The sequence below is a fragment of the Nannobrachium achirus genome (genome assembly GCF_963921795.1).
Source record: "Nannobrachium achirus genome assembly, chromosome: 10".
In the NCBI taxonomy this organism is placed as follows: domain Eukaryota; kingdom Metazoa; phylum Chordata; class Actinopteri; order Myctophiformes; family Myctophidae; genus Nannobrachium; species Nannobrachium achirus.
Window position 1 is genome coordinate 6,398,020 of NC_137819.1, and position 26,914 is coordinate 6,424,933.

At 42.4% G+C, this 26,914-nt stretch overlaps 1 protein-coding gene across 1 annotated transcript in view; it reads right to left on the reverse strand.

The window, feature by feature from the left end:
- Positions 1–26,914, reverse strand: part of LOC308292369 (uncharacterized protein) — a gene marked incomplete at its 3' end in the record, with an annotated part of 206,613 nt that overhangs the window by 91,775 nt on the left and 87,924 nt on the right. Inside the window, exons 32-41 of the mRNA XM_080734682.1 lie at positions 19,601–20,040; positions 18,815–19,123; positions 18,051–18,335; positions 17,195–17,569; positions 16,108–16,450; positions 13,554–13,868; positions 11,743–11,861; positions 8,272–8,406; positions 7,612–7,915; positions 6,692–6,834 (exon numbers count right to left, since the gene is read on the reverse strand). Coding sequence (XP_080590808.1) covers positions 6,692–6,834; positions 7,612–7,915; positions 8,272–8,406; positions 11,743–11,861; positions 13,554–13,868; positions 16,108–16,450; positions 17,195–17,569; positions 18,051–18,335; positions 18,815–19,123; positions 19,601–20,040 — 2,768 coding nt within the window. The remainder of the gene's footprint in view (positions 1–6,691; positions 6,835–7,611; positions 7,916–8,271; positions 8,407–11,742; positions 11,862–13,553; positions 13,869–16,107; positions 16,451–17,194; positions 17,570–18,050; positions 18,336–18,814; positions 19,124–19,600; positions 20,041–26,914) is intronic.

A 26,914-nucleotide genomic window follows, 5' to 3' on the forward strand; every position in this document is an offset into this window, starting at 1 on the left:
ATGTCCAAAACCGTTCGTTGTACTAAACTAGTGAAAACAGCAGATCTACACGCACACAGTGCCTCGCATCGCGAGGCGTTGTGTGCTTGTAGATCGTCCATTTTCACTAGTTTTGTGCGACAGTCTTGTATGATGAAGCAGGGCTTTGCTTTACCAAAAGACGTACACATTTGAAACTTGGAGATATGAGGTTTCTGCCCGACAGTGACGACGATATGTTAGTGATTATGTTGCGAGGAAAACGTTGAGATAATAGCCATTTTGGTTAGAACTGACTGAAAATAACTTTGTACTTCGAGTTTAAAATGATACTAAATATTTTTTTCAAGTGTCCAAATAAATCCCAAATATTATCAAATGATCTCGCGGCACCCCTGGACTGCCGTCACGGCACCCCAGGGTGCCCCGTCACCCACTTTGAAAACCCCTGCCCTAAGTCACTGTCCCAGGGGTCACCAACATGTCCGTACACGGACAAATGTGTCCGTGGAAAAGACTTGGTTCTTGTCCGTGGCAAATGTTAGATTTTATTTCTTTACACACCATTATGTTAAAATAGTTTGATCATAAGACCCAGTTACTAGGGGTTAGAGCATTCACCAAATATTCGAATATTCTAATATCAAAGTCACTATTCAACGTTGTTCACCGAAGTTGAATATTCGCTTATTATGTTACTATATGTTTTTTAAAGAGAAAACAATAAAAAAATACATGTTTCTATTGTTTTCTCTTTAAAAAAACACTAGCCCTTACCCGTTCAAAGATATGAGCTCCGAAATGATGTGCAGTGTGTGGGTTATGGGGTGTGCACTGTGCACAGTATATGAGGGATGGAAAGTAACTTTAACTGGTGCTTACATGATAATATGTAGGAGCATCAATGTAAGAAATACCCGTTTCGTTTAATGGCTATAGAGATACTGTGTACCGATCTGCATGATTTTTGGACAACATCTGTAACAGGGGCAGACAACCACCCACCCGCCTGCACACACACACACACACACACACACACACACACACACACACACACACACACACACACACACACACACACACACACACACACACACACACACACACACACACACACACACACACACACACACACACACACACACACACACACACACACACAGCTGGTTGCCTCATGCTAGATGCAGAATAGATATGCCTCAAGCTAGATGCAGAATAGATATAGATACACCATAAAAATGCTAATATACAGCATATGATTTGTGAAAGTGACAAACGGGCTTCACAGTTATGTCAGGTGTGTTCATATGCTAATGGTGATGCGATTTCAGATCAATTGCTCCAGCCACTGAGGAGAAACGCTGTGACAGACAGACACTCACTCAGACAGACACTCACTCAGACAGACAGACAGACAGACAGACAGACAGACAGACAGACAGACAGACAGACAGACATTCGCAAAATTAGATGTTTGATATAGTTTATAAAGCTTGGCTAGATAGGAAGTCATAAGAATGAGTTGTCAATGCCCCTGGTGGATGAATTTTTTAATGCTCTATACCAGGGGTTCTCAAACCTTTTTAAGCTGTGACTCCCAAAATAAACATATTTGACCTGGGGACCCCCACCCTAACAAGCACTTGGAATTGTAGGTATTACATTTAATGTGACTCGGTTCCACAGAAAAATTGTGAAAATAGCTGATCTACATGCTCACAACGCTTCTCAACGCGAGGCGTTGTGAGCATGTAGATCTTCTATTTTCACAATGTTTGCCACTTACACTTAATATTTGACAGTTTGGCCAGTCCTGTCGAATATTCGATCGAATACTAAAAAAATCACTATTTGTGAATGCCCTACTAGGGGTGTAACGATACATGTTAACTCTCAACAATGAATAACCAAGACTCATTTCAACAGTCACATAAAAGTTGGACATGTATGTTTGTTTTCCATGGTGATAGCCCGCCAATATGTTTGTCATGCAGGGTGGGAGCCCACCAAGAGTCATGTACTCAATTTAAAGCTAGACATGTATGTTTGTCCCATATGGTGGGGCCGCTAAAGCTAGATATGTATGTTTGTCCTATATGGTGGGGGCCGCCAAGAGCGTCTCACCACAAAGCTTGTCTGCAAATCAGCAACCATAGCGATATCATGGCCTATTTACCTACGGAAATGAAGAATATGCGGGGCACGATACCATGGCCTATTTAACTACGGAAATGAAGAATATGCAAGCACGTAAAAGCGTACATTGTCGTGTACATTGTCGTCGGAGCCCCTCGCCTAGTCGATTTTATTGCTGAGATTGTCGTCGGGGGCCCCTCGCCTAGTACCTTGCCTAGTCGATTTTATTGCTGAGATTGTGTTTCCACCCAGCCGCATCAGCCATAAAAACGGCTGCATATGTTTAGTTTTTCCGTGTCTATTTCACAACCCACAGAGTTCAATCAATACAGTTTGGGAGGGAAATAGGTTGACAAGGTTAAAGCACGGCGTGTACACAGTATGCCTTCTGCAACTCAACACCTTTGGTAAATTCAGAGATGACAGTTTGAAAGATAGCTTTTCAGCACTTTATATATTTTCTTTTGAAAATAGCCGATCTACAAGCTCATGCCATTTTTTGGCTGAGTCTTTAAAATATCCGATCTACAAGCTCATTCTTTCAATTCTGTCATTCCTGATGTCTATTCTATTTACATGGACAGTGATAACTTAAAGGTCTTGACTGTTTCTCATTTGTAAATCATATAAGAAAACCTTAACCTGTCAGTTCATCACTCTCTCTCACTTCACCTATCAATCATTGCAAAAGGTGCAGGCACAACTTTAAGGATTAAATCCTATTTTTTCTTTTGCTCGATTTTTTTTTATATCTTTTATTCTCATTGTTGCATTTGTTTTTATTCGGCCTTGTAGCCACAATGGACAACCTGACACTGTACATCCAGGTCGGACCTAATGGCGGTTTACCGCGGTTACCGCTCCAAATGCACAGTGCCAAGTCGAACACTCCGTGGGCCTATTTACTTATCTTATTGACATACCTCAGAGGGCCTATTAACCTGTTTACATAAGGTTAGTCTGGTAAGACCTGCAGGTGCCTTCCCATGTTATGTGGATGTATACCCATGCAACATTAGTAACACTCTCACAACACTTAGCAGGAGGCCTCTCTCCTCAGGGAATTGTCCCCTGAGGACGCAAGCCTAAAATGATCATGGGGTGACCCGAATCGTCATTTTGGGACATAGTCAACATAACAACGATACGATACGCATCACGGTACATGGTTGACAATACGATACATGAACGATATTGGTTCATTCATGGCGATACGATACGATTCAATGATTTAAAATAGTTAAAAGTAACTATTTAGCAAAGAAATTAAATCTGTGTGAAACCTGTCAATAGTGCATGTTTTTAAGGGAGAAATCTATTATTATGGATATAAACAAGTAAACACTGTGATTCTTTAGCAAATACATGGACATTATATTTCAACACATAACGACCAGTAAGACTCCCTAATCGGGAGATAAGCGACCTATCTCCACAAATAGGGCAAAAATTTGTTTTTCCAAAATCTTCCTGATCCATGTTGATGACATGAGTGTAGACATACTGTGTAGTGATTTTCGTGATTTTAGGGCAAAATCTGTAGGAGCAGTGTCCAAAAATGTGTTTTTAAAAATCGGCCTGAAGGTGGCGCTATATGGGACAGATTCATGTTGATGGGATGAGTGTAGACATACTGTGTAGCGATTTGCGTGATTTTAGGGCAAACATTTTAGGAGCAGTGTCCAAAAATGTGTTTTGCAAGAATCGGCCTGATGGTGGCGCTAGGAGAGGGCCATGTGAGAAATGAGGGGTGGGGTGTCCGCGTTGCCTTGGCGGACGAATAGGTACCGGCCCCGGCTCTCCCGGACGCTCCTAGCCCGAGTTACGGCATTTTATGTGAGCTGCAGTGGAGGGGGTCCTCCACTGGGGGCGCCACCACTTTTGCATCCGTTCCGGAGCACCAGGAGTGGGTGGTCCCCAGGAATTCCCCGTGAGCAGCCCCGTTGGGGTGGTCATTTGGTCATTTTTGCACATTTGGTCATGTTTTACACCTGGGGGTCCCCCAGGGACCTGGGAGTCCCTGGAGCTCCGGGGGTCCTTGGAAGTTGTAGTTTGGCAGGTAAGGAGTGTGTGTGCAAAATGTGGCATGGATGGGGGCAACGGTTGTGGAGATATGAGCAGGGCAAAAGTGTGACGTGTGACGTGCGACTCACAGAGGGACATGTTTTTACACCTGGGGGTCCCCCAGGGACCTGGGGGTCCCTGGAGCTCCAGGGGTCCTTGGAGGTTGTAGTTTGGAGGGTAAGGAGTGTGTGTGCAAAATTTGGCATGGATGGGGGCAACGGTTGTGGAGATATGAGCAGGGCAAAAGTGTGACGTGTGACGTGTGACTGACTCACTCACTGACTGACGGACGGACGGACGGACAGACAGCCGGTGGAGGTTTTGGTAGTAAATGCGACCTACGGTCGCAACAAACCCACACCTTGACATGAACACAGAGATTACACACGTTTATCGATAGACCAAGAGTAGCTATATGGCAGGGGTCCTCAATAGGCGGACCGCGGTCCATGTCCGGACCGCGGGGCACCTCAGACCGGACCGCGGCACATTTCTGAGAAATCTCCGCACAGTTGTATCGGACTGACTGTGTGTGATGTGCGTTTGTGTGTGTGTGCGCTCATTTGCTCAAACACATACACAGGCTCACAAGACACACCCCTCCGCCAATTTGCAAGCCCACAAAGCGTCGCGGATGCAACGTGCTGTGGGCTTGCAGATCAAAGGTTTTCCTCCCCTCCGGCTCCGAGTCCCGACGCAGTCTGCTCTCCATGCTGCTGCTCCCCCCTCCCCTCCCCTCCCCTCCCCTCCCCTCCCCTCCCCTCTCCACACACTCATGCCTCCATGCCGCTGAGCCGCTCGCTGCCCGAAAAAAGTTGCTAAAACCTCTTGGAAACCATTGCTCCCACTGGATTAATAACTAGAGATCTTCTACCTTTGGCTGTTCAATTGTTGAGGACAACAGCAACACATTAAAATCCACGATGTAAGGCTCCAACTGCTTGCATAGACGAGAAATGGTGGCGATGCGTGATCATGCGTCTTTAACAATGTGATGTGTCGTCGCATATTATCGCCAGCTATCCTAGGCTGTGTTAGGTTAATAACTATGACTCGTTGACCCTCATTTGACCGGTCATTTGACAGGCAATCCAGCACAGTCTGGCTTGTGCAGTACGTGTGTCAACTGAATGTCAAGTAATCCTCTCCCCCTCACGCTAAGTTCCACTTTATTTTCCATTCTGAACGACAAGCCTAATATTGCATTTAGGCTCTTTAGTTTCCAATAATTAAACTATAAGCCAGTGTTTTATTGCTACACAATAAATGGTAAATAATGTAGCCTACTCTACATGCATAAATAATTAGCCATCCATCCATCCATTCATCTTCAACCGCTTATCCAGCATCGGGTAGCAGGGGTAACAGTTCCAACTGAGATTTCCAAAGTTCCTTAATAATAATAATAACCAAAAATACAATTCTAATGATTATTAAACATACATACATACAGTACATACTGTATAAATGTATCCGCCTTATTTCGCCTTCGCCTTTTTTCCGGACCCGGACCCGTTTCAAAAAAATATTTCTGGACCTTCAAGATTTGTATTTGAGGACCCCTGCTATATGGAATGGAAAAGTAATTAAACCCCTCTTTTTCATTTCCTTCTTAAAATTGCTAAATACAAGGCACAAATACTTCATTTCCATTATACAATCAATTATTTGCACTGCAAAACGATTCGATACCGATTATCTGCATTTGAAACGATACCGATACGATACAAAGCCAAGACGGTACGATATATGCTTTTGCATATCGATATAGTAGATCATTGCAAATGACTATATTGTTACACCCCTACCAGTTACTGAATGTCAGTCCCCAAGTTTTCTTTCTTCAGAATATCTATGACACTTATTTACTATGACTATGGCATTAGGAGTGATTCTCAAATGTTTTACTTGTAAGGACTAGGGCATTCACGAATAGTGATTTTTAGTATTCGAATTATTCGACCTCAAAGTATTCGAATAGTCGAATATTCGACAGGACTGGCCAAACTGTCAAATATTAAGTAAGCAAGAGGCGAACATTGTGAAAATAGCCAATCTACACGCTCACAACGCGAGGCGTTGTGAGCATGTAGATCTGCTATTTTCACATTATTTATCTGCAGAACCGAGTCACATTAAATGTAATACCTACAATTCCAAGTGCTTGTCAGGGTGGGGGTCCCCAGTTCAAATATGTTTATTTTGGGGGTCGTGGCCTAAAAAGGTTTGAGAACCCATGATATAGAGCATTAACAAATTCATCCACCAGAGGCATTGACAACTCATTCTTATGACTTCCTATCTAGTCAAGCTTTATAAACTATATATTTTTAAAGAGAAAACAATAAAAAAAAAAAAAAAAACGTCGAATAGTGACTTTGATATTTGATTATTTGGTGAATGGCCTAGTAAGGACACACTTAACTCTGAGACACAAATGGAACCAAATGGACCCGTAAGACTATTTTCAGCAGACAACACCGTTGTAAGACAAAGTATACCACTGACTCACTATGTAGTTGTAGCGGTGCTCTGCAGATAGGATGTGAGCCATGTGCTGGGCCCCGACCATGTCTCTGGAACAACAGTGACAACGGAAGTAGTTGCGGGCGCTTTGCTCCGTGGGCCACTGGAACTCTGTCATCATGCTGAGACCTGGGGCAATTCACAATTTAGTCATTTAGCAGACACCCTTAATCCAGAGCGATTTACAATAAGCAAGATAATAATACATCAATACAATAAGCAAGGTAATACATCAACAATAATACATCATAAGGCATTCACAGAATATTCGAATATCAAAGTCACTATTCGACGTTGTTCACCAAAGTCGAATATTCGCTTATTGTTATTGTTTTCTCTTTAAAAAATATATCGTTTATAAAGCTTGGCTAGAAGGAAGTCATAAGAATGAGTTGTCAATGCACCTGGTGGATGAATTTTTTAATGCTCTATACCAGGGGTTCTCAAACCTTTTTAGGCCGTGACCCCCAAAATAAACATATTTGAACTGGGGACCCCCACCCTGACAAGCACTTGGAATTGTAGGTATTACATTTAATGTGACTCGGTTCCACAGTTGCGAGGCGTTGTGAGCATGTAGATCGGCTATTTTCACAATGTTGGCCTCTTGCTTACTTAATATTTGACAGTTTGGCCAGTTTGGCCAGTCCTGTCGAATATTCGACTATTCAAATACTTTGAGGTCGAATAATTCGAATACTAAAAATCACTATTCGTGAAAGCCCTACAGTATAGTGAACACAACAGAAAGTAGAACATGACAGTGAATGATCATCGCACGTCATCTAAATCGAAACCTTAAAGTGTTGTGGAGTCTCTCTGTTTCTATGTTAGCACTGTTTGCATGTTGCTAACAAAGTTATTAAGAACATTTAGGAAAACATAAACATGAGATTGAATGCTGACCAATGACTGGCTCTGTTCTCTCAGTGCTGTTGAGGAAGCGCCACAGGGCCGGGTCTGTAGCCGTGATGTCCTCTGGAGTGAGCTGGAGAGTGAACCCGTCGGTTGGTGGCTCAACTTGGGGCTGCTGGAGATCCTTGTCCTGGACATCAGAGATGAGTGGACTTGGCCGGGGTTGACAGTCAGATGTGGACGGAGGGGTTTGGAGGCCCTGGGGATGCGTGGAGCTGACCTGGATGTTGTGGGTCACCTCAGAGACAGCCGGGGCGTCTTCAGGTTGAGGAACTCCGTGCACATAGTCTAGGACCTGGCAAAGACATGTATGCACTTAATTACTTGTCAACGTAACATTGTCCAAGGCCTTAGGGAAATATTTTGCACTAGTGTAAATGCACCAGATTTGTCCCAGATGTAACCCAGGGCAGAAACCAAGTTTGCATTTGTAGCTCATCTAGGTTTAACCCATTTAGAACGGGTACACATTATTGTGTATTATTATTTTATGCTTTAACTATTCAAAAACAGCAGATATAGAAACTTGAAGCTTGTAGATCTGCTATTTTTTGAGAAATCATGAAAATTAGAATGTTGACCCGATTCTATAAGTGTCTTTTTTTGGCCCCGGACCAGATTAATCCAAGAAGATAAAAGAGGAGAAATTACCTCCAATCTTCCCCATCCCTCCTCTCTCTCCAGCTGTCGGGCCAGGTCTCGCAGCTTTGTAACCCAATGGCGTACACCCCACCATTGCCCCACCATTCTTGGCCACTCATGGATCATATGAGGATGCACCTTTTTCTGCAAAAAGAAAAATACATTCAGGGTTCCCACACATCTTTACCAATTAATTTCCAAAACTTTTCCAGAATATTTAACCCGATTTCCAGGACTATAACAATAATTCAGCTCAATGCCTAAAGACAGGTAGTGTATGCCAGTGGTTCTCAACCTTTTCAGGCCGTGACCCCCGAAATAATCATATTTGAACTGGGGACCCCGGCACCCTGACGAGCACTAAGAGTAGAGGAATTTTGTATAACACGGTTTTATTGTGAAAATAGCAGATCTACATGCTCACAACTAGTGATGTTACCGATCAATCGGCAATGGATCGGATCGGGCCGATCAAAGCGTGATCGGCGATAATTGGTGGTTTAGATCAAAAGGTAAATTCACCGATCCGATCCGATCCGATCGGTGCATCCGATCAACCAGCCGTTCAGTATAACGTGCGAGTTAAAATTTAAACGGGTGCGACCTGGTTGGAGGATGAGTAAAAAAGAAGAAATGCTGGAGGATCGCCTCTCTCTCTCTGCCTGCCTCTCTCTTCCTGCTGTGCAGAAGAGCCTCGTTGCTCCTCCTCTCTCTCTCTCACACACACACACACACACACACACACAACTAGAGCGGAGACTCATCGTGGAGCGACAGATTCACTCTCTTTCTCTCTCGCTCACCATGGATAGATCTCAATTCTCAAATAGTCTACTAACCTTTCTTTGTATAATGCTTTTGCTGTTGTCACCTCGAACTGGATAATCTATAATCCATGGAGCTGTACGGGTTGTTTGCTATTAGATTAGCTATTGATTAGCAATCGCTCGTGTATGTCTTCAACCTCAGGTTACAGACATTAAACTACTGTTACGTGCGAAACAGCTGTGGCTCGTAACGCTCGTTAAGTTCCAAAATGCGCATTTTTTACTTCATAGACAATCAGCTGAAATGAAAGCACCTGCTAAACTTTTCTGTCTCTGATGTAGCGTGTGTTCTGTGTTGTTAGTGCGTGCGTGTGTGCGTGCGTGCGTGCGTGTGTGTGTGTGTGTGTGTGTGTGTGTGTGTCCAAGTAATGCTTTCTATGATATCAAGTAGCCAGCTACTTCCCAGTATCTCCTCTTGAAACTGACTTCTACTTCACTCCAAAAGGACAGTTTTATTTTTCCATCCTGAATGGCACTAGGCCTAATATATTATTATTTCATTTAGTCTACAGTAGCCTACATTGTGCATTAATGCAACTGAAAGTCAAAGTTCTAGGTATTACAGTTATATTGCCTTTGATAAGGCCCAGTGGGAATGGGCCTTTAGGCTAGATATATTTGTTATTTTTTCTTGAATTAATTAGTTAGCTTCAATTAACTTGAAGCAAAAATACTAAGGCTAATACAGCATTTTGTAGTTATAATGAGACATATTGTTATCGAGGTATTCAACATTATATTGAATATTGAAGGCTTTCCTAAAATACACAGCCTTAGTGTTTTGTCAAACTTGCTACCTAATGAAAAGGTAGGTGGCACCAGTGCTACCTATGAAAAAGTTAGTCTTTGATTTCCACAGTGCTGAAGGAATAATTAGTTACTGCTATGATAATAAATACATAGTAATGCTGGTAAATAACTATAAGGCAAATATATAAATGAATTCATGAGTGAATTAATTAATTAAAGTTAAAACATTAACATTTTGAAAATATAAATAATATATAAATAATAACTTGATCGGATCGGTGATTGATCGGTATCGGGTGATCAAACTTTTGTGATCGGTGCTCGGTGATCGGTTCCAAAAAACCTGATCGGACCATCCCTACTCACAACGCCTCGCGTTGCGAGGCGTTGTGAGCATGTAGATCGGCTATTTTCACAATTTCTGCCAATTTTTAATTTGTCAGGTATTAACAAAATCAATAACCAAAGACAATGCATAGCCATTTTATCCAGGACCTTCCAGGACCCTTGATCAATTCCAAAACTTTTCCAGTACAGGAAAAAATATCTTTTTAATTTCAAAATATTTCCAGGAATTTCATGACCGTGGGAACCCTGAAAATACATTATAAGTCACAGTTCAAATGTAGCAGAATGATTGATTCAATGTTATCTAAACCAAAAAAAACACACCCAATGTGAAGTGAGCGGTGGTCATAACGTCTTCAGACTAGGATTTGAGTCTAGGATGTACAGGCTATGCTACACACACACATTTTACTATGGCAAAACGCTGAGGAGAAAGGCTACAGACACACGCACAGCCACTATGGAGCGGTATGCTACACACACACACATTTTACTATGGCAAAACCCTGAGGAAAAAGGCTACAGACACACGCACAGCCACTCTATGGAGCGGTTTACCACCGCTCAAAAAGGAGGTCAGACTCAGTAATCACACTGACAATTTGTAGCTGGACATGACAAACCAATCCCTTGTATTCTTTGAGCTCTGCTATGACGTCTGACATCATACATACAATCCCTTTTATGCCCATATATGGAGATCCCTGTCTGTTGAACCAGCCACACTGGTTAGACTGATATGTATAGCAAAGATATTAGGCATTCACAGATATGGGCTTAATATTGACACCAGGGATCTCCATAAATGGGCATGAAAGGGATTCTGTTAGGTGTGGTTCCCTGACATCACAGTGATGTCAGAGCGTGATGTCAGAGTGTCAAACCAATCGTTACACGGACAGACAGGGAGTCAGGGACTAGTCGTGACGGTTCTCATACTAAACTGCGACCTATGGTTGCAAATTAAAAAAATATATTTAATCAGGGGCGTCAATTGGGTATGGCAGGGGTATGCAGCTGCCATACCCTGGGTCCAGGGGGGAAAATAAAAGTTACTTTTAAATATAAATCCATGAATGTCTCTTTGTCTATCTGTGCTGGTTATTATGTTGTTAAATTACAGTAACACAACTACAAATGCAAAATTTAACAAAATGGTCACTTTCACAAGGTATTATAATTATATTCTCCACACTTTTATTCTCCCCATCTTGACAAGATGGTATACGTATTCCCAGGTTCTGCAGGTCAGCTGCACAGGTGCAAAGCATTATTGTTAATTGTGGATTGTTAATTACACTTGAACAACTGTTCCAGGCTGCCATATCCAGCCCAAGAAACCGTAGAAACGGGGGGAAAAGATTTAAATGTACTTCTTAAAATAAATGTATCATGCCTGTTGCTAAGGTATGGCAACATGACTGGTGTCTTGCACGCGCACACACCAGTCATGTTGCCATACCTTAGCTTTTTCTGAACTGACGCCACTGTATTTAACATCCCTAATTACATCCCTAATTAGATACGCTTTCCTTTGCCACCACAGCAGACTCACTATGTAGTTGTAGCGGTGTCTGGCGGACTTGATGTGGAACAAGATGTTGGAACGGCTCATGGAACAGCAGTGACAATGGAAATGGACGCTGGCGCTGAACTGTTTCACCATGCTCAGACCTGGACGACACAGAACAGACACATAGTGAACACAACGGCAAGCACTGTAGAACAGGGGTTCCCAAACTTTTTTTGTCTCAGGGCACCCCATAAATATTTTTTGAATCCGAGGCACCCCTACATTATAATTTTCCACTCCCAGCACCTTATATTTATAGCATATCGTCGTTGTCGGGTGGAAACCGTGTATGTCCAAAACCGTTCGTTTTGTATTTGTCATCTATAAAATGTACTAAACTAGTGAAAACAGCAGATCTACAAGCACACAACGCCTCGCAATCGGCTGTTTTCACTAGTTTTGTGCGACAGTCTTGTATGATGAAGCAGGGCTTTGCTTCACCAAAAGACGTACACATTTGAAACTTGGAGATACAAGGTCTCCACCCGACAGTGACGATATTTTAGTGATTATGTTGCGAGTTAAACGTTGAAATAATGGCCATTTTGGTTAGAAGTGACTGAAAATAACTTTGTACTTCCAGTTTAAAATGATACTAAATATTTTTTCAAGTGTCCAAATAAATGCCAAATTATCAAATTATCTCGCGGCACCCCTGGACTGCCGTCACGGCACCCCAGGGTGCCCCGTCACCCACTTTGAAAACCCCTGCTGTAGATGATGATAGTGAATGCCCATCGCAAGTTCTCTGAACCAAAACCAGAAATGGTCTTATTAACGTAGCGTCTCTGTATTGATATGTTAGCAAGGTTTGCATGCTTTTGGGCCGCCTTTTACGCCAAAACACGATTTCAGATGTCACCCCACTTGGCTGCCATATACGCGCATATCGGTCTTTCCGTTGTTTAATATCAGCCCTGCGACCTGATACGCCACACAGTAATGCACAAACTCAAATCCCATAGTATAAAGGCTTTATCTTGTAATCTAAGTAGCGATCTAGTGCTTGATCAAAACAAGGCCTTATCTACCGACCGTCACTTTAGCACCGATGGCCCCCGGTTGTGATCTTTCTGTTCTAGACGAAAGAAAAGCCGGGAAAAAAAATGGAAGCGGAAATACACTTCTGTATTATAAAAAACTACCTGGCAGAAAGGTTTTAACCCATTTAGAACGGGTACACATTATTGTGCATCGTTATTTTATGCTTTAACTATTGAAAAATAGCAGATATACAAGCTCACAGCGCGGCACCGAGTGCCGCGCTGTGAGCTTGTAGATCTGCTATTTTTGAAAAATCGTAAAAATTCGAATTTTGAACCAATTCTATAAGTGTCTTTTGAATCCTTCTAAGATTTTTTGAAAAACCTTTTCTGTGTCAGCAATCTGGCCAGCCATCGTCAAAGAAAAGGTCCTTTTCACTTAACTGGAGCTCAGTTAGTCTGTTCTTGAGAGTTCTTGAGAGACTACTATGTCAGTGGTTCTCAAACCTTTTCATGTGAAGTACCCCAAAAATGATATTTATTTGGCCACGGACCCTCATCTCAAAATATTTAGTTCCAGGGACCACCCAGAAGCAAAATTTGAGTTACAAACGTTCGCTTTGAAAATACATATAGTCAAAGATTTGCACACATTTTCACGACTTTTTCAAAAAATAGCAGATCTACAAGCTCACAGCGCGGCACTCAATGCCGCGCTGTGAGCTTGTATATCTGCTATTTTTCAGTGATTAAAGCATTCAATAATTCTAGGCCTAATAAGAAAACACAAACATGGGAGAGTATGCTAACCAATGACTGGCTCTGTTCTTGTAGGGTAGTTGAGGAAGCTCCACAGGGTTGTGTTTGTAACCGCAGGGTCCATGATGTCCTCTGGAGTGACCTGGGGGAGATCAGAGCTGGATGTCTTGTCCTGGACATCAGAGATGAGTGGATTTGGCCGGGGTTGACAGTCAGATGTGGACGGAGGGGTTTGGAGGCCCTGGGGATGCGTGGGGCTGACCTGGATGTTGTGGGTCACCTCAGAGACAGCCGGGGAGTCTGCAGGTTGAGGAGCTCCATGCAAAGTGTCCTGTACAGCGACGAGCTCAATCTCTTTCCTTAAGGCTGCCAACACACACAGAGCATGACGGACAAGTTCAAACACCTGAACTGACTGGTTACATCAAACGGTGGTGTGCTTGCATCTTGATTTGAGGCAACACGTTTAACCACATGAACTCTGACGACAACTTAACTAATTTGATGGTAGTATCATTAGCGTTTTCTCTATGTCAGTTGATGCTTCATATCCATAACCAAACCGCCTGAATCATTTGTTTATTTTTGGAACACAAGTTCTTATTTGATGCAATAAAAAAATTAAAAAACATGGGAATTCAGAATGGGGCGGGGAAAGCACAACCCAGGTAGGATGTGTAAATTACAGACTTCGGTGCTCTATAATGCTGCCTTTTAATATGCAGATTATTGGAAGTCATTTTGTTTTTCTTTGAGAGCTTCGAGGGCCTGATCGAGATGGTCAAAGGGCCCAGGTCTGGCCCCCGGGCCGTATGTTGCCCATGTGTGGTATATATAGGCCCTCAACTTAATTCTGATCCGATACTTCTGTACAAAAGATAAGTGGCGTTCCCATAAAAAAATATCCGCTTTGAGGAGGTGGATTTTGAGGCTTCATCGAATAAACTAAATGCGCATTTGTGGATGGAAACGGGTCAGACAATAAATGCGAATAAATTATGACGTTCTAGGTCCATATCGTCCTCCAGCGTAACACTTTCCCCTGCCGCTTAAACGTCCATTGTATAGCAAACCGGAGTGACACGGACTGTGTGTAAATTCCACCCCTTTTCACTTCCCGGAGTCAAGCCATCCGTGGCTAACCCTTCCTCATCACACGGTGCTGCGTGCCAAAAGTACCGATCTACAAGCTCACAGCAGCTCGCATCCACGTCTCCGATCGGCCACTGTCCAGAGGACGCTGAAACTTGAAGGATGAGTGCGCTGTGCAGCGATCGAGTCACAGCAGTCAGACGTGCAGTGCACACGTCTCGGTTCGGTCTGAAAAAATCAGCCCGATCAACTCATACGACCAACGCTAATTCGAATGACACCCACAAATGGAAACATGCTAAATTCGCTTTGTCTTAACACTTTGCCGTCCGAAATAGAATGGTTGTTGGTAGATTAGCCGTGAAATTTCTATTATTATATTATGATCTGAACCGCATTCATTTTACCAGACATCCAGCGCTATATCACGTGGTCTTCATCCCCCAATACCATTCCGCGATCCCCCGTTGTTTTACTCACCCCAGTTCCCAGTGAGTTCCCAGTGAAATTCTCAATCTGCATTGGCTTAGAGTGGGAGATTCGGCTGACGCATCATGTCCCCGTGCGTTTCACGTGCACGATCCGTTCACGTAAATGTCCCCTCAAATAATCCATGTGTGACTCAAGAGTAGAACTGAAAAGTATCGCTAGCATAGCCACCAGCACGGCTGCAGTAGAAGCACTCGTGTACAGACAGTAACCGAATGGGGGAAGGTGCCTTGGAGAAGGAAAGGGCCATGACATCACTTCTGCTTCATGTCAGACCAGCCATGAGCTATCAATGCACGAGTGGTGACTAGGGAAGGTTAGACGATCGCCGATTTTCGGATGAAAATCATTTATTTCGGTAAATACGGGAAAGTATGGGAAAAGACGATTGGCTGCCCCTCCTCCCCTAGGAAGTCCGATATAGTACGGTTTTAATATTAACACATATGGTGCCAACCCCGAGTTTCCCGAGTTTGTATTGGTACTACCGCTGTGCCAACCCCGAGTTTCCCGAGTTTGGGCCGTTTTTGAGAAAAAAAAAAGTTTTTTTTTTCAAAAAATTTTTTTTCAATTTTTTTTTGGGACCTCCAGAAATGTATTAGGCATGATCGCGATCGCGAAATTGCATGTTTAACCCCCATACCAACTCATTCTTTCAAACATGGCAGCCATGTTTGTTTACATCTGAAGAAAACATAATGGCTGATAAATCATGAATGCCTGAACGGATTTCCAAGCGGATGTTTTTGTTTGAAAGCTGTGAACAGCATCTACACACGTGGTGCATCATCTAGGCATGGGCGTGCACTTTTTACACAATTGCACAATTACATGGAAGTCTATGGTAACCATGGCAACGCGAGACATTGAAGAGAAAAAATCATTGCAACATAAGTGTTAAGGGGCTCCCCGTGGCTTGGAAAGGGTTAATACGTATTTCTGATAATTCGCTTCCCTAATTCGAATAAGTTTATGGAAACATGGCTATAGTTAAATGGAAATGGACCGATGAACAATACTGTACCTTTATGTGTAACACGTTGTTCATGTGCGTTTGTCTCCGCTGCCACATTGCCCAAAGCCTCCGCTGTTTGGTCAACCCGGCTCACGTCTCCTTCTTCGCGCGTCGTCTGGATCTTCTCGCAGGCCGACCTCGACTCCGCATCGTCCGGTCGTTGTCTTTCATCGCCCGCCTCTGGTGTGATGACGGCAGTTTCACTCCTCCGTTTTTTCTCGGGCGCGCCGTTCTCCTTTTCAGCGTCAACGCCTCCCCCGACCCTCGGTGTGGTGGTGTCCTCGCTAGTCGTCGCACCCCTTTCTGTTTCGGCCTCTTCTACGGTGTCATGCTTTCTTTTCCGAGCCTTTTCCTAGGGGTGGGCGATATGGTGATAATTATCGTTGAGACGATACAATGTCTCCACGATATGCCTTTTCAGATGTACAGTATCGTATATATCGTGATACAATTGAGGGAGCCTTGTAAAAAAATCCTGTTTAATCGTCATTGCAGAATTCAATTTAAACCTCATTTTGGTCTAAATCAGTAGTTCTCAAACTTTAAAATGTCAAGGTCTCCCCTTAACTCTGACAGTATACAAATGAAACCAAATGGACCTGCATTTTGGTCTAAATCAGTAGTTCTCAAACTTTAAAATGTCAAGGTCTCCCCTTAATTCTGACAATATACAAATGAAACCAAATGGACCTGCATTTTGGTCTAAATCAGTAGTTCTCAAACTTTAAAATGTCATGGTCTCCCCTTAACTCTGACAGTATACAAATGAAACCAAATGGACCTGCATTTTGGTCTAAATCAGTAGTTCTCAAACTTTAAAATGTCAAGGTCTCCCCTTAACTCTGACAGTATACAAATGAAACCAAATGGACCCGTAAGGGTCCATTTGGTTTCATTTGTATACTGTCAGAGTTAGAGACTTGTAAAGTTAAATTTAGACCTCCCAAAAGGAACCCAGATAGTCTAGTTTTTGTCAAGTAACTTGAAAAATAACCATAAAAAACAACGTGAAAAAGAATCGTGATAAAATCGTGCATCGTGATACAGCTTGGGAAAATATCGTGATATTGCATTTTTCCATATCGCCCACCCCTACCTTGTCCTGACTCTCGGAACTCAGCCGTCTCCCCGTCGTAGACTTCACAGCCGAACGCTGTTCTTCTCTACGTTGTTTCAGAGTGTCTCTGTCCACACTGGTGCCTGCGTCTGCTCTACGTTCCACAGAGGTGTTCTGAGTGGGACGCTTCTTCTCATCAGGTTTATGGACACAGGAATCTTTCTCAGACGCTGCTTCTTGTTCCACTGGAACGGGCTGTGGATGTTGTGATGCGAGATCCTTCACATCTGGACGTTGTGGAGTGGGGTCCTTCACATCTGGACGTTGTGGAGTGGGGTCCTTCACATCTGGACGTTGTGGAGTGGGGTCCTTCACATCTGGAGGCTGTGGAGTGGGATCCTTCACATCTGGAGGCTAGGGGTGGGCGATATGGTGATAATTATCGTTGAGACGATACAATGTCTCCACAATATGCCTTTTCAGAAGTATCGTATATATATCGTGATACAATTGAGGGAGCCTTGTAAAAAAATCCTGTTTAATCGTTAATACAGAGGTTTAACAATTTAAACCAGCATTTTGGTCAAAATCATCAAATTCTCAAACTTTGAAATGTCAAGGTCTCCACTTAACTCTGACAGTATACAAATGAAACCAAATGGACCCGTAAGGGTCCATTTGGTTTCATTTGTACACTGTCAGAGTTACATACTTGTAAAGTTCAATTTAGACCTCCCAAAAGGAACCCAGAGAGTCTAGTTTTTGTCAAGAACTTGAAAAATAACCATAAAAAAAAATGGGAAAAAGAATCGTGATAAAATCGTGCATTGTGAATTTGTGATACAGCTTGGGAAAATATCGTGATATTGCATTTTTCCATATCGCCCATCCCTACCTTGTCCTGACTCTCGGAACTCAGCCGTCTCCCCGTCGTAGACTTCACAGCCGAACGCTGTTCTTCTCTACTTTGTTTCAGAGTGTCTCTGTCCACACTGGTGCCTGCGTCTGCTCTACGTTCCACAGAGGTGTTCTGGGTGGGACGCTTCTTCTCATCAGGTTTATGGACCCGGGAATCTTTCTCAGACGCGGCTTCTTGTTCCACTGGAACGGGCTGTGGATGTTGTGATGCGAGATCCTTCACATCTGGAGGCTGTGGAGTGGGATCCTTCACATCTGGAGGCTAGGGGTGGGCGATATGGTGATAATTATCGTTGAGACGATACAATGTCTCCACGATATGTCTTTTCAGACTCAGAGGTATCGTATATATCGTGATACAATTGAGGGAGCCTTGTAAAAAATCCTGTTTAATCGTTGATACAGAGATTCATTGCAGAATTCAATTTAAACCAGCATTTTGGTCAAAATCATCAAGTTCTCAAACTTTAAAATGTCAAGGTCTCCACTTAACTCTGACAGTATACAAATGAAACCAAATGGACCCGTAAGGGTCCATTTGGTTTCATTTGTACACTGTCAGAGTTACATACTTGTAAAGTTCAATTTAGACCTCCCAAAAGGAACCCAGAGAGTCTAGTTTTTGTCAAGTAACTTGAAAAATAACCATAAAAAAATGGGAAAAAGAATCGTGATAAAATCGTGCATTGTGAATTTGTGATACAGCTTGGGAAAATATCGTGATATTGCATTTTTCCATACCTTGTCCTGACTCTCGGAACTCAGCCGTCTCCCCGTCGTAGACTTCACAGCCAAACTCTGTTCTTCTCTACGTTTTTTCAGAGTGTCTCTGTCCACACTGGTGCCTGCGTCTGCTCTACGTTCCACAGAGGCGTTCTGAGTGGGACGCTTCTTCTCATCAGGTTTATGGACACGGGAATCTTTCTCAGACGCGGCTTCTTGTTCCACTGGAACGGGCTGTGGATGTTGTGATGCGAGATCCTTCACATCTGGAGGCTGTGGAGTGGGATCCTTCACATCTGGAGGAGTGGGATCCTTCACATCTGGAGGCTAGGGGTGGGCAATATGGTGATAATTATCGTTGAGACGATACAATGTCTCCACGATATGCCTTTTCAGACTCAGAGGTATCGTATATATCGTGATACAATTGAGGGAGCCTTGTAAAAAAATCCTGTTTAATCGTTGATACAGAGATTCATTGCAGAATTCAATTTAAACCAGCATTTTGGTCAAAATCATCAAGTTCTCAAACTTTAAAATGTCAAGGTCTCCACTCTGACAGTGTACAAATGAAACCAAATGGACCCTTACGGGTCCATTTGGTTTCATTTGTACACTGTCAGAGTTACATACTTGTAAAGTTCAATTTAGACCTCCCAACAGGAACCCAGAGAGTCTATTTTTTGTCAAGTAACTTGAGAAATACCCATAAAAACCAACGTGAAAATGAATCATGATAAAATCGTGTATCGTGATACAGCTTGGGAAAATATCGTGATATTGTATTTTTTTTATATCGCCCACCCCTACTGAAGGCTGTGGAGTGGGATCCTTCACATCTGGAGGCTGTGGAGTGGGATCCTTCACATCTGGGGGCTGTGGAGTGGGGTCCTTCACATCTGGACGCAGTGGAGTGGGATCCTTCACATCTGGACGCAGTGGAGTGGGATCCTTCACATCTGGACGCTGTGGAGTGGGATCCTTCACATCTGAACGCAGTGGAGTGGGATCCTTCACACCTGGACGCAGTGGAGTGGGATCCTTCACATCTGGAGGCTGTGGAGTGGGGTCCTTCACATCTGGACGCAGTGGAGTGGGATCCTTCACATCTGGACGCAGTGGAGTGGGGTCCTTCACATCTGGGGGCTGTAGGGTGGCAGCATCTCTCTCAGCCGTCTTGGTCATTTCAGGACTTGTGTTGCTCCTAACGTCGTTGTCTGTCTCCTTTGGAGCTTCTGTAGGGACTGAGAAGGTAACATCGACATAATAAGTAAAAACGTAAGCATATAACTTTATTTAACGCATTCACTGCTTTACCGCAAGTTTCCCGAGTTATCCCATAGATTTCGTTAAGCTTTACACAAGTGTTTCTAAACCTTTTTTCTGCATGGGCACACTTTTCATGTCCCAAGAATCCATGGGCACACCGGGGTCATGCTCAAGCTCCAGGGGTGTAAATCTCGTCACTGTCGGGAAGAAACCTTGTATCTCCAAGTTTCAAATTTGTACGTTTCTTCGCAAAGTAAAGCCCTGCTTCATCATACAAGGCTGTTGCACAACAGTAGTGAAAACAACAGATTCTACAAGCACACAACGCCTCGTTTTCACTAGTTTAAATCATTTTTAAAATGATAAATACAATACTGGCTTTCAAGCAGTTTCAAGGGGCACACTTGACCCTTCTCAGGGGCACACCGAAGGTCCCCAGGCACAGTGGTTGAGAAACACTGCGTTACACAGCTATGTGTGCTTGTATTTTTCTTGTTACAATCTTTTATACTTTGAGATTTTTGAAAAAAGGTTTCCAAGCGAATTCCTATGGGAAATGAATTCAGTCTTATTATTTATATTACTGCTTGTAACATAAATAGTAGCAATACCACAAATCCTGCACGAGTTCAATGGGCCTTTTCCTGTAACCTTTATTGTAAACCCAAAACGCCCACAAGTCCATGGAGTTCAATGGAGGAGTGGTGTGAGCTTGAGGAAAGTTAAAGTTATACCATGTAAGTTTTTTTATAAAACAAATCTTAAAATTGTCCTAACTGTTAAATCGCTAAAGTTTTAGAACCCCCACTCCGTTAATTTCAGCTTCTAAAGCCTTCTCTTTATATGTTTTCTATGAGCCGTGAGGGGGAGAGAATTTCGCGGCAAAATGACGTCCTCTGCATCATCTGTATACGCTGTGTATACGTTGGCCAATCATATCGCGGATCATAAACACATGGTACACTACCGGCCAATCACAGGCGTATCTGCAGTATCTTCAGGAAGTAGCTTCCCTCAGCTACAGTGTTTACCATGGTGAAGGATTCTTAACCTCTTAATCCCCAAATCCTGGCCAGAAAATTACGTTCTACCATGGTTCTACCCCTCCACGGATTCGTATCGTCGCGGTGGTTTGCGGCGCCGCTCCGGTGGTCCGCGACGACTCCGGGCGAAAAACGGCCGAAAAAAGCAATACCGCTACTGACCACTAGTTTAGCAACTTACACAGCATAGCTTTAAGCTTGCGTCTCCATAAGAACAGTTACAGTATATCAGCATGTACTGCTGTGCTTACTCTCTCTTACTCTCTTGAGGTGGGATGTGTACTAGGGATGGGACAATATGAAAATGTCATATCACGATTATTGTGACTAAAGAAATCGCGATTTACGATATTATTGCGATAATCAAGGGCGGAACATTTTCCAAAAACATTGCCGATCTACAAACTCAAGAGCTTGTAGATCGGCTATTTTTTGGAAAAGACGTTTGATACAGAGTGAAAAAAGGATTGTATCAAGTACGTATATTATAAGTACCAGATGGTGTTGTAGCAGTCCTAATCACAGGAAAATGTAATGTTAAAAAATGTATAATGTTTTTGTAAGGTTTTATAGCCATAAATCATAAATCATGCTCTAATTTGCATTTTTCGGGATATTTTTCACAATAATAACACACACATGTACATGTTCTAGACATTCTAATGATCATGAAAAAATATATTACAGGCATTTTACTTGTGTTTTAATGAGGAATAGCTAAAAAGTGAGATGTTGTTCGTCCAGACGCTGGAATGTCAACTTCTCTGGGAGGTGTGAATGTCAGTCTCTGTGGGGGGTATTCATATGCAAATATCGTGGCCAATGACATTGTAATACTAAACAATAGGATTTAATGGTGATGTTAATGTGAAAAAAGAACAGGAAAACTAATTATAACATAAAAAAAAAAATGATTTAAAAAATGTTGCCAAAAAGCAACGCTGGGCCTTGCAGGGTTAAGTGGTACCGGATATGCAGCTCGGCAAATAAAAGGTGAACGAATAAAAGGTGAAACGGAGGACGATATCACGATATATATAAAATCTCCACCATACGATTATCGTGAGTGTTTTTTATCGCGATAAACGATAATATCGCGTATCGTCCCATCCCTAATTGTTACGCCCCTGTTAGTTATTCTATCGACGTACACTGCAGAAGAATACGTGTGTGTGTGTGCCTCACATGTTCACTTCATGCTAGTCTCCATGGTTGATCCCATTTAATCTTATGGACAACTCAACACCCCTTCTCTATCATGTGAAGGGGGAGGCATAAATTACGTTTTTGCTGCAGTCTCCTCACATGGCTTCAGCGCCTGTCCTTGTATGTCCTCAAAGGGGTTGGATAGGGGGTAAGTCCCTGCCGTGTCCAGCAGGGGGTGTACTTGTACATCAAGCTGCCTCACGCTACAGAATCAGGATATAGGCTACTGCCCCTATTCGCCTCAAGGCTCGGCAAGGCTTACTCGTATGTCCTCTAAATCAGTGTTTCTCAACCTTTTTTTCTGCATGGGCACACTTTTCATGTCCCAAGAATCCATGGGCACACCAACATAATACGGGCGGTGTAAATATCGTCACTGTCGGGCAGAAACCTCGAATCTCCAAGTTTCAAATTTGTACGTTTCTTCGCAAAGTAAAGCCCTGCTTCATCATACAAGACTGTCGCACAACAGTAGTGAAAACAGCAGATGTACAAGCACACAACGCCTCGCACCGCGAGGCGTTGCTTGTAGATCGGCTGTTTTCTCTTGTTTTAAATCATTTTTAAAATGATAAATACAATAATGGCTTTCAAGCAGTTTCAAGGGGCACACTTGACCCTTCTCAGGGGCACACCAAAGGTCCCCAGGCACAGTGGTTGAGAAACACTGCTCTAAATACCTCTGCTATGTTGTTTCCGTGGTACAAGAATATCAATAATGACATAATTAATGACAGGATTCCACCCGACAGGGAGGTTATCTGAGTGTATGCGCAACACGTGTGGGAATGGTATGTGGGGACTGCCCATAAGTCCTACATCTCATTAGTCCTACATCTCATTAGTCCTACTTTGGATAGGGTTAGGTTTTAGAGTTAGGTTTAGGCATAGTTTTACTGAGGTTAGGGTTCGGGTTTGGGTTAGGTTTAGGCATAGTTTTACTGAGGTTAGGGTTAGGTTTAGGTTTAGGCAGAGTATTTTTCACCAGGTTAACATTCACTAGATTCAGACTAATGGGATGGAACAATGCAATGGCACCTGGTATGTAACATACACACCTGTGTCTCTCTTCGTGGAATCAAAATGTATGTGAGCGAAACCCAAGTAGACAGATGTACCGTACGCCCCCAAACCCTCTTTTTCTATCTCTGAACTTGACCTGGATCGCGTCTGCGTCGTGTTAGACACTTAGTTAACCATTATTATACAGGGTTCCCACAAATTTTTACCAATTCATTTCCAAAACTTTTCCAGAATATTTAACCCAATTTCCAGGACTATATAACAATAATTCAGCTCAATAACAAGTCGCTTACTCCTATTAGTAGGGGGAAATAAGGTCAAAAAATGGCCAAACCGTTACGCGGTGGATAGAAGCACCAAATTTGGTACACACATTCTTTAGGATGTATCTCACCATCTCAGAAGGGGTGCCCAAAAAATCGGACCCATTAAATGCTTTTTAAAAGGGATAATCCAAAATGGCTGCCAAAAATGACCTATGATTCCTAAGAGGTGATATAATTCTGACATTTTGGCTTAAGGTGCTAATTATATCATTTACATTTATAGTAAACAGACTAATAATAAAGGATTTGGACAAACCACCCATGAAAAAAGTGTTAAATATGTTTTAAACACCTTTAAACACCAGAAATAGGCTTAAAAATCACTCCAAACGAAATTACCTTCCACACTAATCTTTCTCTGAGTGATATATTGTTAATGAAAAATACACATAATTGGGTTTAAAAACTTTTAAAAGGCCCTATGAAAGATTATCTATAGATAACATATTGTGAAAACTTCATATGATCAGAGATCAAGCCCTCTAGTGGGGCACAATTCAGTTTCTTTTTTTTACCCGAAAATTGACTAATTTCTACATTTGTGGATAGAAGCCTACAGTTGGATGTAATATTGGAAATGTATAAAAAATGTTGTATCATAAGACACTGGACTTAATCTAGATAGACTAATAATAAAGGATTTGGCCAAAGACACCTATGAAAATGTGTTAAATATGTTTTAAACACCAGAAATAGGCTTAAAAATCACTCCAAACTAAATTACCTTCCACACTACCGGTAATCTTTCTCTGAGTGATATAATGTTAATGCCAAATATACATAATTGTGTTTAAAAACATTTAACTGTTCTCGTGCTTGGACTGCGGGAACAGAGAGGTTCTCGTGCTGGGACTGCGGGAAAAGACAGATTCTCGTGCTTGAAAAATAAACAATGTTGCAACTTTGTGTGGTTCTCGTGCTGGGACTGCGGGAAAAGACAGATTCTCGTGCTTGAAAAAGAATCAATGTTGCAACTTTGTGTGGAAACAAAAACAAACACACACAACGCGCGCACACACACACACACACACACACACACACACACACACACACACACACACACACACACACACACACACACACACACACACACACACACACACACACACACACACACACACACACACACACACACACACACACACACACACACACAGAGAGAGAGGGAGTGGAAGGGGGTGTGTCTTCTTTATAAGACTTGGTGTGCTGCTGCTCATTTTCTGTCATTTGTCATTACACTTACTTAGAGTAAAGACCTAACTTGAGCAGCAGTAGCATTATAGTAGATTTATTCAAAAGGCTTCCAAACACTACACTGACTTACAGTACATTGCAGTCAATTAAGTGACTTATCTGATCAATTTGATGTGATTTGACCTTTTTTTATCATTTTAATTTGAGTCAGCTTAGTTTCACTTAGAGGAAGGAAACATGGACTGGAGTGTGTGTGTTATTTGTTCAAATGGAGGAGAGGATTTGAGGTGTCCAGCAGATTCTCTACAAAGAAACGGTGCAGAGGTGTACCATACTTTCTTTAACTTAGTTAAAGAATTTAAAGAGTTGGATGGGATGCCTGTGGAGATAGATTTTAAGGGTTGTGGTACGGTTGAGGCTTTTGAAGAAAATAAAGCCAAATGGCACAAGGCATGCCATTTGAAATTTTCTTCTTCAAAATTGGAAGCATTAAAAATGTGTCAACAGAGTCAGAAAAGAAAACAAGACTCTGTTGATGAAGAATTGCGTCGATCCAAGCGCCAGTCCACTTCAAACACAGACACAAACACACTTCTTTGTGAGTGCCTGTTCTGCAATTTGAAGACAGGAAAACTTTGTCAATGCTCAACAATGGAGCTTGATGACAGTCTACGAAAAATAGCCACTAAAATGCAGGACACAGCTCTATTAGCAAAGATCTCAGGCGGGGATCTAATTGCAATAGAAGCTAAATATCATCTGGAATGTCTTGTTAAATACAAAAATACATACAGGAGCATCCAGAGGTCTGAGAAAAACATGAACATGTCAAATGAAACTGGAAAATGCGTTGAAGCTTTGGTCTTTTCTGAATTGGTCTCATACATAGAAAGTCATTTGGAAGAAGGGACCTTCATTTTTAAACTTTCAGAGCTCCATGGTTTCTATGAAGGTCGGCTAAGTCAGCTTGGTGTCAATAAAACCATAAACAAAACCAGACTTAAATCACACATTCTCAGTCATTTTGATGCATGTCAGGAGCAATCTTGCGGAGTTGGACGCACAACATTGATTGTTTTCAAAGATGGATTGCAGGCCATACTGAAAGAAAGCACACTGGAACAAAACTATGATAAAGAGGCACTTGCTATGGTAAAAGTAGTCAAATCAATTCGCAATGATGTGTTTGACTATACAGGTTTTGAATTTGATGGTAATTTCCCACAGAACTGTCAGACTGATTCCTTCCCACCCAGCTTGAAGGCACTAGTTTCCATGCTATTGAATGGCCCTAATGTCTCTAATCAAGACAGCAATGTTTCTCAGGCATGCCTAACCATTTCTCAGCTGATACTTTTCAATATGAAGAAGAAATCTGCCAAAGCAGCAGGCCCATCAAGGCCATCCAAACTTCATGAGCCACCCCTTCCTCTTTTTATTGGTCTTAAAGTTCATACCCAAACAAGAAGCAAAACCACTCTCAATTCCCTATACACACTGGGAATCAGTGTAAACTACAAACGTGTCCTTGAGGTTGAAAACCAGCTTGGATCCGCTGTCTGTAGAAAGTACATGGAACAAGACCTGGTCTGCCCTGCTATCCTAAGGAAAGGTCTTTTCACTGTTGGGGCACTTGATAACATAGATCATAACCCTTCATCGACCACAGCTCAGGGATCATTTCATGGGACTGGGATAAGTGTGTTCCAATTTCCAACAGTTTCAAACTCTGGTGTTTGTAGAGAACAAATTACCATTGAACCAAAGGAAAAGGATACACTCCTTCTACCTGAGAAGTACACAATTGTTCCTGCTGTTACTTGCAATACAAAGTCTATCACAGTGCCTAAAGCAAAGCAAACAAGTATCAAGGGAAAACTTGACACTGCAAAAGCAGAAGAGGAGAAATGGGCAGACCATGCAACCCTACTCCTGCAAAGTGATATAGATAGAGATAATTACATCTCTTGGGCAGCATACCACGCCTCACATCAGCCAGAACCATCTGATCCACCAGCCATAAACTCACTTCTTCCTCTTTTTGATGAAAAAGCAGC